The 12,621-nt window shown below is 61.1% G+C and overlaps 1 protein-coding gene and 1 non-coding gene across 2 annotated transcripts in view; one reads left to right on the forward strand and one right to left on the reverse strand.

Moving 5' to 3' along the window:
- The first annotated feature begins 188 nt into the window (after nt 1-188).
- On the forward strand, nt 189-4,057 carry LOC102564648 (uncharacterized). Its single transcript, XR_002091297.2, has 4 exons — nt 189-270; nt 658-705; nt 1,002-1,070; nt 1,670-4,057. It is a non-coding gene; the product is annotated as an uncharacterized LOC102564648 (transcript).
- Nucleotides 4,058-5,256: 1,199 nt separating this feature from the next.
- Nucleotides 5,257-12,621, reverse strand: part of SEMA4F (ssemaphorin 4F) — a 49,801-nt gene continuing 42,436 nt past the window's right edge. The window contains exons 9-14 of the mRNA XM_059723439.1: nt 10,009-10,156; nt 9,076-9,298; nt 8,804-8,913; nt 8,086-8,243; nt 7,659-7,717; nt 5,257-7,213 (exon numbers count right to left, since the gene is read on the reverse strand). Of these exons, the coding sequence (XP_059579422.1) occupies nt 6,594-7,213; nt 7,659-7,717; nt 8,086-8,243; nt 8,804-8,913; nt 9,076-9,298; nt 10,009-10,156 (1,318 nt within the window). The 3' untranslated portion in view covers nt 5,257-6,593. The remainder of the gene's footprint in view (nt 7,214-7,658; nt 7,718-8,085; nt 8,244-8,803; nt 8,914-9,075; nt 9,299-10,008; nt 10,157-12,621) is intronic.

The following is a 12,621-nucleotide window of genomic DNA, read 5'->3' on the forward strand; positions in this document are numbered from 1 at the left end:
ACGGGGAGGGAGAAGAAACGTGGTGGTCGGGGAGCGAGGGGCTGTCTGACCCTGCTGAGCCGGGAAGGAACTGGGGGGCCGGCGGATGCAGGGGGCACCAATGGGGAGGGGGCACTGGGCCTGTACAGCATTGGGGGCAGGTTTGGGGGTTCCCCGCACTCACTGGTATCCTCCCTCTTCCAGAGTCCACCCGGATGCTGGCTGTGGGCATTGTTATCGGCGTTGTCCTGCCGGTCGTTGCTGTGATGGGCGCAGCTGGTTACTTCCGCAGTAAGTGCTGGGCGAAGCCCATGGGGCCAGGCCATGCCCAGGCTTTGGGGCGGGGGAGCAGGGAGGGCCTGGGACCTGGGGGGACGGGGGATCCTCCAGCTGCTCTGGGCTCCCAGGTCCATGCGACCCCAGGGCAGCAGCAAACAGACCCCAGCACCAGCACTGCGAGGCTGCCTTGCTGGGGCCCTGAGGGCTGCTCTTGGCTCTACATGAACCATGACCCATAGCCCCATCCCCTCCCTGGGGGGGTGTCCGGGCCCCAAGTCCTGGTCTGAGTCCCCGGCTCGTGCTGTGCAGGCAGCTCCTTTATGGGCTGTGGCCCCAGGTCGAAGCCGTCCCCAGGTGTGGAAGCAGCTGCAGTCACTGATCTCTGCCTTCTCTCTTCAGGGAGACGGGGAGTGGGACACAGAGCGGTACTGCACAGAGCAGTGCCCGGTGAGTGCGAAGCCCCCTCCTCTCTCCCCCTCCCTGGGGCCGTGCGGCTCTGTGCAGAGCACCCCTGGGCAGGCGGCGTCACCCAGCCCCGCGCTGCCTCCCCGCACTGGACACGCTAGTCCAGCTGCAGCCTCCAGGCCTTGGATCATGTGACGGGCTCATGTCTGGGGAGTCACAAGGGCGCCCGTCACCCTGGCGTCTGCGGTTCTTGGCTGGTGTGGGGCATGGGGGGCATTGGGCTGGGGGAACTGGTCTGTGTGCTCGGGGAGCTCTGACCCGTCTTCCTTCTCTCTCAGCCCATGAAGCCTTGCAGAGCCAAGCCCCAGAGAGAGAAACTCAGGAGAGAGAAGCCTTGGAGAGCTGCAGTGAGTGCTGGGGCAGGGCTGTTTCCTGGGCTGGGGTCAGGTCTCGCCTCCCTCCTGTGGAGATGGCAGCTCCAGGGCTCCTGGCAGTGCCATCCCCTTGGTGCGAGCCGTGGGCAAGCGGCAGGGGTTCAGCCCAGGGGTGCAGATCCTTGGCCAGCCCCTGGCAGCCAGCACCTGGTCCCCGTGGCTGCAGGGCAGGGTCGGTGCCCAGGGCTCCTGACCTCACTGCCAGCAGCTCCCATCTCCTTGGCTGTCCTGTGCCATGGGCGTTGAGGGGGCCGAGTGCCAGGAGAGCTGCGTGGCTGGGTCTGCGCCAGCCCCTGTGCTCCTGGGGGAGAGGGGAAGAGCGGGGTGTCCATTGCCCCCCCAGGCAGCCTGGGCTCTGGGCCTGCGTGTGCGGGGAAGGGGCTGCAGCCCGGGCACTGTCGGGAGCGGGGCTGGCGCAGTGCAGGGGACCCGGCCATGGGAGGTACATTGGGAAGGGGCATCTCCTCCCCGCAGTGCAGGGAGTGACCCCAACTGGACCCGAGCACCAGGTCAGTGGTGCCCCGTGCTGCCATCCCTCCGGCTGCTACATCTCCTGTGTCTCGGTCCCACAGGTTAATGGATCCCGGTGGAGCCTGCACCGCCTGCGGAGGGGCCAGGGAGTAGGAGAGGGAACAGCACAAAACAACGCATTACAGCCCAAAAGCTTTTCCTTTTTGATTTAAAGAAGTTTTTCCTGTTCCAAGCCAAATCGAGTCCAAATACAAATCCGTGAGTCAGTCCAGAACCGTAAGCAGCCCCACAACTGGCAAACATCCTCCGCCCTCACCAGGGGCTTCAGATCTTTCCGAAGTCTTGGTGGGCATCCTACGTGCAGGCCCAAGCCCAGAGGCTGGGGTTTGGATGCCCCCAAGTTTCGCCTGCCCTCAGCTGTATGGCTGCAGGAGCAAGCTAGGGAGGAGCCTCCCGTTTCCATAAAGTGGGCTTCAAGCCCCAGCACCTCGGCGGGTACTAAACCACGCCAGAAGAACAGTTATCCCTGGGAATGCTTAAGGAAAACTGCCTACTTGAACCCAGATACATGGTGTTTCTCTGATTTAGCCTATACCACTGCTGTTATTTTACCCTTCCAGATACCTTGATCTTGCCAGAGCAGAGCCCCTTGCTGTGGGACAACAGACAGCTGGCGTGCCAAGTGAGAAGGGCTTGGCTACAGCCGAGGGGGAGTGGGGAAAAACCCTGTCTGACCCCAGCACTCTCCTGCCCAGGGCAGGGGGTTCGCAGTTGATCGTCTAATCGGTCTCTTCTGACCCTAGAAATCTATGAAACTATGAAAGGTGGTGGGATTTGGGTGCTGCTTGTTGCAGGTTTAGACCCAAGTTTGCTTTTTAATAAAGAGCAGGCAGAGGCGAGATGCCCTCGGCGATGTTTCTCCCCAGGCAGACGGGCAGGGAGCGCACTGAACTGCGCAGTGCCTGGGTCAGGCCTGAGGGCAACCTTTTGGCCAGCTGAGCGATTGGGGCCGTCTGCAGCAGTCCTGGGCTCTGGGGCCCAGGCCCGGGCCCAGCCCCAGCCCTGCCTGCCCCCCACGTGTGGGGTTGGGTCCTGGGCTTGAGAGGTGACCTTGTGGCTGCCTATAAGTTCATCATGGGGGCACAGAAGGGAATTGGTGAGTATTTATTCACCAAGGCGCCCCCGGGGGTTACAAGAAACAATGGCCACAAGCTAGCAGAGAGCAGATTTAGACTGGACATTAGGAAGAGCTTCTTCACAGTTCGAGTGGCCAAGGTCTGGAACGGGCTCCCAAGGGAGGTGGTGCTCTTCCCTACCCTGGGGGTCTTCAAGAGGAGGTTGGATATGCATCTAGCTGCGGTCATCTAGACCCAGCACTCTTTCCTGCCTATGTAGGGGGTCGGACTCGATGATCTACTGAGGTCCCTTCCGACCCTAACATCTATGAATCTATGAAATCAGCTTGTGATGTAGCCTGGGGCCAGGTGCCTGGACAGCCCAGGTCAAGGCCATGGGCAGAGGCAGCCAAATGCTCTGACCTTTGGCCCTGGACACTGCCTCAGACACTGCGATTGTTTTTTCCCTTTTCTTCCTTTTCTTTCTTGTGGGAGGGGGTGAGATTGGGTGAGGAGAGCTTGAGTGTAAGAGCTTTTATATATATATATATATATATGTATATAAAATGAAGTGCATGTCTGGATGTGAGTTTGCTTATAACTCGAGAACAGCTGGTGCAGCCAGGAGCGGGGAGGACGGAGTGGGGAGTCTTCCTTGCCCTGCCCTGCCCCACCGCTGCAGCAACTTGCATCGTGGGGCGGGTCTGCAAGCGTGGGAGTTGCCCCGCGGAGGTCAGACCCGGGAGGAAACGTCCTGGGAAGTGATGGGCGGTGTGGTGCGTGCCCAGGCCCGGGGTGCTCATGGCTGTGCTGGTCCAGGCGGTCAGACATTTCTCCACCCCACGGGCCTGATGAGGCCAAAGTCAGTTTCTTTGTTCCCAGTTCCTTCTCCACAGCAGATCTGTGCTGCAACCCGACTGCGCTGCAGACCCGGTTGCTGCCGTGGGTCCATCGCAGACATGTTCACCTCTTGCTCCCGCACTTCGCATGGGAGGTCTTTGCTTTCTCCACCACCTTGTAGCCTCCTGCCGCAGCTCAAGGGAGGGCGGCTCAGCCCAGCAGAGCTTGTGACATATGTGCTCTGTCCATCCATCCATCCACCCACCTAGCTACCTACTGACTTACCTTTCCATCCATTCACCTCTCTTCATCTCTCCACCCTGCTCGGGTCCAGCCAGGCCTGTGGTGTAACTGTGTGGGAGAGAGGGACCCCTCCTTATGCATCTCAATACCCGAAATGGGTGACCGGAAGGCCAGACTCGGAAGATTCCTCCATCCCGCAGCACCAGACCCCGCAGTCTTGGCCGTCACAGGTGTCCCGTGTCCACCCTGTCCTGGTTCCACCGCCGGCCTGTGCGGGGCTTCCCTGGGACAACGCGGCTTCCCCGAAACTGGCCCTGTCCTGCACTGACCCGCCGGGCACAGCCCATGCCAGTGCCTCAGCTCCCTGGCCCAGGTGATCCCACCCGGCCACAGCCCTCACCTGTACACCCTGTTTTTCTTTTATTTGTCCCACGCAATTTTTCTAATGTACCTCGGGAGCCCAGCCGCCCAGGCATGAGTGGCGGCCCCTGAATTTTTTTCGTCAAGCACTGGAACCATCTGTCCAGAGCGGCTCAGCAGCATCGGACGCCGAGAACGACCATCGGCCACCTGACCGCGGGTGGCCCCAAGTCTCCGGAGCAGAAAACGCTGCGAATTGGACAACAAATAGTTCCCACCCGGCCAGCAGGACAGGGCTACCCTGGCTTCCCGGCTGCACCCAGGGCAGGTTGGGGTCAGGTCTGCGTCGTGCCGGGGTCAGCTCTTATCCAGACCCTGGGTGTCTGGGTGGCTCAGGCAGGGCTAGGACTAGACGCCCTTGGACATCCCCTCCACCCCACTCCTGTGCGGTGCTTGCTGTGCTCAGGCCTCGCCACCAAATGTCTCCTCTGCCAGGAGTGTCCGAGCCACCAGGTCCTGCCCCAGACACCGCGCTGGGAACGTTGCTTGGAGCAGGGGACGTGGGTCAGAAACCAGCTTTCCCGAGGGCTGGGTCCGTGTCCACGCCAGCTGTGGACCCTGCACCCCTCGCTGCCCAATGCGAGAGGCAGGACAACGTCACTGCCTGTTGCACCTGCATGTCTAACGGGTCATGGGACAGGGCAGGACCCCGGAGCAAGGCTGGAAAAGCAGCTTCAGAACAAGAGAGGGTGGGAGCCCGGCCTGCGCCAGCCCCCAGGAAGGGGAGACGGGCGATGGGCTGGCAGGAACGGCCCGGCCCTCCAGCAGACTCGGGCATTACCCTCGGCCCAGGGGCATCCTCCATCATCATTCTCCATTGCCCAGTCCAGCCTCAGGGTCTTTCCACTGGATCTGCCCTTGCCAGGACTTGTGCAGGGACAAGACGACACCATCTCGGGGGCCGAACTCAGCAGCTGCAACATCCCCTGTATCTTGAGCCTGAAAGGTCAGGTGTGGAGCCAGGGATAGGGTGGGTGGCACGTGCACCGGGAACAGCCCTGGCCTGGGCGCCTGCAGCCCTGTCCCGGGCGCCTGCAGCCCTGTCCCCACCAAGGCCCAGAGAGAGACTATTTATTGTACAACGGTTTTTAATAAATCACAATAAAATAAAAAAGCTCTGTAATCCAACGCAAGACACTGGACAGCAGACGCAGCACCAGACACGCGTTCCACACATAACGCCCCCCCTGCGTCCCTTCCCCATCTGCTGTGGACACCAGCGGGGATGGAGGCCAGTGGGGAAAGCTCAGCACGGGGCCAGGCCCCACCAGCAAGGGCTGACGGACAGGGAGGGCCCCACTGCACTGGGGTGGGGAAGGGAGGGGGCAGGGCTGGAGGCGTAGGCTGCAGCAGGAGCACAGCAAGCACAGCACAGCCCTGCCGTGCATGGGCAGCTCCGGGAAGTGACTCGTGGCAGTGATGGGGGGCACGTTCGTGTCACAAACCAGGCACCAGAGTCTGTTGCACACACAGGTGCTGCTCGGGTTTGCAGCCCAAGCGAGGTCAGTTGTGAGCACTGCGTGTCGCTGCGGGGGGACGCTCTGGGAGGCGCTGTAAGGGAGTCCGGGCTTTTGATAGCATCCTCACCCCCGTCTGTGTCCTGACCAGCCCCGCGGTGCTGGGTTCACCGGGCAGCAGCATCATCCAGCACAGCCCCACGGGTCCCCTTCTGAAGCAGTCATTGAAGCATCATACGTGGGGACCAAGGGCCCAGCGAGTCTCTGGCACGGCGGGGCCAGCCCAGCATTGTCCGCAGGCCACAGGCTCCAGCGAGGCTGGTGCTGTGCACAGGGTGGGTCCGTGCCCCAGGCTGTCCTAGACCTGGTCTGAGCTGCATTGTGCTCATGGCTGATGGCATCATCCTGGCATTTGCTTGGCAGGGTGCTGCCACATCCCACATCCCAGCCTCAGAGGCAGAGACGGCAGGGTCCTGGCCCTAGGGTTGCGGGGGGAGTCCACTCTGGACACAGCAGCAGGTGGCCAGAGGAGCCCTGGTGCTCAGGTCAGTCACCATGCAGCCCAATTTCAGCTGATACAAATCACAATTTCTCAAAGCATCTGCAGGGCGCAGACCGTGGCTGGGCTTAGGAGCGCAGTCCCATGCACGGTCCTGAGGCCAGGAGCACAGGACAGGCCACACAGCTCCGCATGTGTTCATGGCTGGGGGCGGGCTGGACACCCTGCTCAGAGGGGGTTTCTCTGGTCAGAGAACGGCTGCACATGGAGGTCTTGCAAAAACAACCAATGCCCCCGGCTCCTGGCACCTTGGCATTGCCTGGCCAGCAGCTCCCGGCTCCGCAGTGCTCAGGGGCTCCCAGCGGGAGCAGGGCATGGCCAGAGGCATCTCCGGCAACTGGGCCCTTTGCTGCTGGGGCCCGGCAGGGCCTTGGGTCCTGGTGACAGGGTATTAGATGGAGGTCTCATCGCACTTGGCCAGGGGGGCCCCAGCCAGGAAGATGCGGGCCTGGTCCTTGTCCAACTCGCTGATGTAGAGCGGGGGGAAGCCGTTGAGGTTCCCATTCTTGGTGGTGGCCAGGGGATGCCGCTCGTCCTCAGGGGAGCTGGGCGTGTGGGGCTCGTGGCTGCAGCTGGTCGTGTTCGACTGCATCAGGTCCAGCCCATTCTTCTCCCGGTTGATCAGCTCCCGCTGCTGCCGCTCTCGGCGCCGCCAGTCGAGGAAAAAGCAGCCGACGCAGCCGAGCACCAGCCCCAGCAGGAAACAGACCAGCCCCGTCACGATGCTGTAACTGCGCCGCGTCTCCTGCCAGGCGCTGGTTGTGCCGCTGCCCCACACCAGACTGTAGGAAGCTGCAGTGGCACCAACACCGCCCTCCGTGCATTGGCAGACGTAGTCCCCCAGCATTGCAGCCGTCACGGTGAATTCCAGCCCGTCACGGCGCTCGGTGTAGGCGTGGGCATCTGGGCTGGGTCTCTGCCACGTGCAAACAGACCAGGCGGATGGGGGAGCACAGGGGAGCACGACTCGGGCGCCCAGGGACACCGGCACCTCGGCCATGACCGGCCCAGCTGCAAGCAGGCCAGAAGCCAGGTGTTAGGGGAGGAGCCGTGACTTACAGGCAAGGCTGTGGGCAGGGGCGTGGGGGGGGGCTCTCCTGGCATCTAGCACCACGCCCTGCTGCCCTTCCCTTCCTGAGCAGAAGGGAGCCCCAAAGCCCCCAGGTTTGGGGTTGGGGTCGGGGCCAGCTCAGTGCAGGTGCGAGTCTGGACCAGGTCCATATTCCCAGCAGCTGTACCGCACTCCTCACCCCACCCCAGCCTGTGGTGCCCCCTCATAGCTCCTCTTGAGGGTGCTCGGCGCTCCGCCACGGATGCACACGCTGCACAGCCTCTCCCTGCTGTGGCTTGCAGCTCCCCAGCCTGCAGCTTGTGCAACGTCCACATTGCTCAGGAGTGTTTGTCCTCCCCCTGCATGCCCAGATCCTGGCTTCCCCCACCCTCTCCAGGCACCCACCTTCCATCTCCTTCGGACACAGCCCCGAGATGTTGGCAGATGTGATGTCCTGCAGTAACCTGACATGGGAGAGAGGCACAGATGACAGGAGTCCTGTGGCAGCAGCAGCCTCAGGCTGAGATGCCCACGGCCCACTCAGCCCCCGTCTGGGTAGGGCCTGGAGGGCATGGGTTTGCACTGGGTCAGCACCTGGTGCTGAGCACTGGGCACCAGTTACACAGCAAATAGCAGGAGGCAAAGGGACAGGAGCCACAGTGTCGGATCCAGTGGGTCAGCGACACAGGCCACCCCTGGAAACCAGTACCCAGTGGACCAGCGGACTCTGGCGGGGGCAGTCCTGGGCAGCTGGAGGGCCACAGAGACCTCTGCCACTGGCTGAGAGGACACGCCACGAGTAGGGCCAAGGGGCAGAAGGGGAGGGACTCACTCGCTCTGTCCCTGGTGCACAACGCAGGCACCCAGCTCACGGCTCCAGGCGCAGGCAGGGTCGCGACTCAGGATGCAGTCATGGCAGCTGCCGTACTGCTCACAGGCCGTGGTGTTGACCTGGATCACGTCCGTGGAGGAGCCCACATACAGCCAGCTCTGTGTTGGGGATGGGCAGACAGCTGCTGGGCGAGGCTGGCACCCGCCTGCCTGCCCAGTGCAAGGGGGGAGCTGCGCTCCCGGCTCGGCTGCTGCCTGAAGGTAGCAGGGGACGGGTCCCTCCTGCTCCCAGTTGAGGCCCTGGCCGCGGTGCTGACTCCACAGAGCTCCAACCTGACCCCGAAGGGGCGCAAGGCCCCGATGGACCATGCTCTGCTCTGTCCCAGCCCAGAGCCTGGGCTGCTGCCCATCTCTGCCACTTGCCCCTACACCTGGATACCAGAGCCCAGTGCAGCAAGCAGGGTCCTGTTGTGTGGACCACGCACCACCCACCCTGGCCTCTGCACCCCACAATGTCTGTGCACAGTTAGGCACCAGGCAGGACTCAGGCCAGGCAGGTAGGGAACCAGGGGCACAAGGATTGGGGTGATGGGGCCACAGGATCCACTAGGCCTGCTTCTTCCCCCTCTCGGGTGCTGAGCCCTCTCATACACCCCATGTGTCAGGCATGGGGGCATGGGCTAGGCCACGCTGGGCACCGTGAGGACGCTGCCCCTCACCTGGTGGAGCTGCAGGTTCTGCACAGGCCGTGGCTCAGGGAAAAGCGTGAGGTCCTCGATGATGGCAGCTGTCGGGCCGATTTTCACCGCCTTGTGCAGGTGTCCATCCTCTGAGCAGGGAGGGACTGGCGTGAGGGCGCAGCCACAGCAGCCCCCCAGCCCTGGAGATGGGGGAGCTGCACTGCGGTGCAGGCCACATGCACCCTGCCTGCAAGACATGCTTTCTCTGGCTGTGCCCTCCCCACCTGCTGCCCCCTGCCGCTGCCACTCACCAGTGCCCAGGAACAGCACGTCGTAGTCGGTGCCTGTGAGGCTGCGGACACGGTGCACGGCGACCCGGTGGTAGGGTGCACCCCGTTGCACCACCAGCGGTGCATGCTCCAGTGGGCGCACGGGCTGGTCCATGAGCGGGTGATCCCGGACGAAGGTCAGGACACGGTCGGGCAGGGTCAGCGAGGAGCCAAATCCAGCCAGTTTCATGCTGTTGGTGATGCACTGTGGGCACAAGTGGCAGCTCGGTCACAGAGCCCACAGATGCACACGCCCTCCCCTGCACCACATTGTGTGCATGCTCTGCCCCACACCCAATGTCATGTGTGCACACTGCCCCCCCACATGGAGCATCCTATGCACACACTCTCCCCCACACAGTGTCATGTGCACACGCTGACCCCCACGTGGAGCATTATGTGCAGTGGCAATGCGTAGGGAATGCATAGGGGGGCATGTGCACCCCATGAATGCTGGTGCACCCCCTGTCAGGCCACGCTTCCTGTTTAGCCGGCGGCCAAGGGGGCAGGCGGGAGCACCAGTGCCCATGCTCCAAGCGCTGGCTGGGGAACAGGGTTCCCAGCTAAGGCAGCTGTGCTGCTTCCGGAAGTGGCACCCCCCCACCGGTCAGTGGGATCGGCCGCTGAGGGACACGGCTCCCTGGTCACTGACTGGTATCGGGGGGAGGCATGTGTTCCCCTGACTCAAAAGGCACCAGTCACCCATGACCATGTGCACCTAACCCCCCTCATCCCCAACATACTCTGAGTGTCATGGGCAGCCCCATGTCCTCACTGGTGGTGCCCCAGCCTAGAGACAAGGGCCACACCAGAGCCCAGAGCCAGCACGGTCCCCACTCCCACCGTAGCACAGGCCTGCACATGCATGGCCCCGTTGGCCTGCAGCTCCAGGTGCCAGTGCATCCCCTCACTCACCGTGCCAGGCCGGGGCTCGGGCACATCACTGGCTATGACACTCGTCCACTTCTCACAGTCACGTTTGAATTCCTTGAAGCGACCACTCATGGACTTCTGGACATCCCGAATGCTATAGGCACAGACGGCAGAGACCTCCCCACCGTCCCTGGAGGCAACAGAGATGGGGGTTACCCGGGGGAAAGATGGGGACTGCAGCCCTCCAGGGAAAACCCTTCTCTCCTTCCCTGCTGCAGCAGCAGCACAGACTGCCCAGGGGTGCAGCACACCCTCCTTCACCAGAGGCTGGGGAAGCAACTGGCTGGCATCTCCCCAGGATGGGGTAGGACCAGGGCATGGGCCCAGGGGCCCGGAGCTGCTTCCAGCCCTGTGAATCCAAGCAGCTGGACACGGGAAGCCCCAGTCTCCGGAGTGCCGACGGCGCAGGCCAGACCCCTCTCAAAAGCTCCGCGCACGGGGCCCTGCGGACGCTGCGAGACACGGGGGAACAGCCCACGTGAGGTCAGGTCCAAGGCTCGGCTCCCACCCCTCACTTGGGAGCAAAGCTGCCTGGGGAATGGGAAGCCATGTCAGGGACAGCGGGGGCTTGAGAAAGCATCCAGGGATTGGAGCGAACCAGCAGCTCCGGACAAGCTCCCTGTGCAACACCGCATCCCGAGGGCTGGGGCAACTGTGGGACGTGTAGACCAGGGAGCAGCGTGGGTGCTGAAGGCATTGGCCAGTGTCATAGCGGAGCCAGTGGGATGGTCATTTGAGCACTCCTGGTGCTGAGGACAAGTCCCAGAGGATTGGAAATGAGATAATGTGGTCCCTATTTTCGAGAAGGGGAGGAAGGAGGATCCAGGTAACTATAGGCCAGTTAGCCTCACTTCTATTCTTGGGAAAACCTCTGAAAAAATGATCAAGGATCACATTTGTGGGAGCTCAGTGGGAAAAATAATGTTGAAGGGCAACCAGCACAGGTTCATAGCTGGCAGATCCTGTCTGACTAACCTTGTTTCTTTTTTATGACCAGGTCACTAAATGCTTAGATGCAGGGGACGAGGTAGATGTCATCTCCATGGATCTTAAGAAAGCCTTTGATACGGTATCTCATCCTGTTCTCATAAATAAACTGAACAGCTGTGATGTATAGATGATTACACGATCGGGTGGGTGGCAAATTGGCTAATGGGATGCACCCAGAGAGTGGTGGTGGATGGGTCGGTATCGACCTGGAAGAATGCGGGCAGTGGAGTCCGGCAAGGCTTGGTCCTTGGACCTGTGCTGTTCAATGCCTTTCCTCACCAGTGACTTGGATGACGGCGTGGAGAGCACCCTGTCCAAATTCATGGATGACACCAAATTATGGGGTAAAGTAAACACACTAGTGGGCAGGGAACGAATCCTGGCAGATCGGGATAGGTTGGAGAAATGGGCAGACCAGAAGAGGATGCAATTCAACAAGGACAAATGCAAAGTGTTGCACCTGGGGAGAAGCAATCACCAACACACTTACAGGCTGGGGGATGACCCTCTCACCAGCACTGTAGCAGGAAGGGATCTCAGAGTCATTGTTGACTCCAAGATGAATATGGGTTGTCAGTGTGACAAAGTGATCAGTAAAGTTAACCACACTTTATCATGCATTAGTAGGTACATCACAGACAGGTGCAGGGAGGCGATACTCCCCCTCTATGTGGCATTGGTCAGAGGAGGGCTATTTGTACGGTTAGGGGCCTGCAGGTAAGGCCCTAGGAGAGATTGAGGGCCCTGGATCCCTTCAGTCTCCACAAAAGAAGTCTGAGAGGGGATCTTGTGGCTGCCTACAAATTCATCGGGGGAGGTGGGGAGGGGAGCACCATGCTCCGTTTACCAGGACACTTCTTGGAGTAACTGGAAATAACAGCCACAAACTGATGGAGAGCAGATTCGGATTAGACATCAGGAAGAACTTCTTTACAGTAAGGGTTGCTAAAATCTGGAATGGGCTCCAAGGGAGGTGGTGCTCTCCTCTACCTTGGGGGTTTTTTAGAGGAGGCTGGACAAGCACCTGGCTGGGGTCATCTGACTCCAGCACTCTTTCCTGCCCAGGGCAGAGAGTTGGACTCGATGATCTGCTGAGGTCCCTTCTGACCCTAACTTTGATGAATCTGTGCATCTCACCTCTGCCAAAGGACTGGTGAGATGGGCACTGGGACAGCGCAGGGGCTGCCGTGTGATATTGCTATAATCAGTGGACGTGGCTTAGTGCGCCTGCCTTGACCAAATCCTGGTATACAGCGGAGCTGCAGGGGAGCGTGGGATGATGAGGCTGTGAGGGAGGGTGATTTGAGAGACAGTGACTTGAGGGTCTCTGCATGCAGCTGGCTAGATGGGGGCAGAAAGGGCCACTGGGAATTGAACAGGACCATTCCCCTAGGGAAAGGAGACACTTTGGGGGAGACCATCCATGGGCGCCCCCAGGACTACAGGTTGACCCATTCACTGAGCTTTAGTTAAAGCACCACCACCACCCCATTTTTCAGCATGGGGAGGCTGATACATGTGATGCTCCAGGTGCTTTAATTAGAGCGGGTCTTGGAGCCGCTCTAATCAAAGCCGCTGCCTGGGCAAGTCTATAAACACCCTGAA

Source organism: Alligator mississippiensis, chromosome 2 (assembly GCF_030867095.1).
Source record: "Alligator mississippiensis isolate rAllMis1 chromosome 2, rAllMis1, whole genome shotgun sequence".
Lineage (NCBI taxonomy): Eukaryota > Metazoa > Chordata > Crocodylia > Alligatoridae > Alligator > Alligator mississippiensis.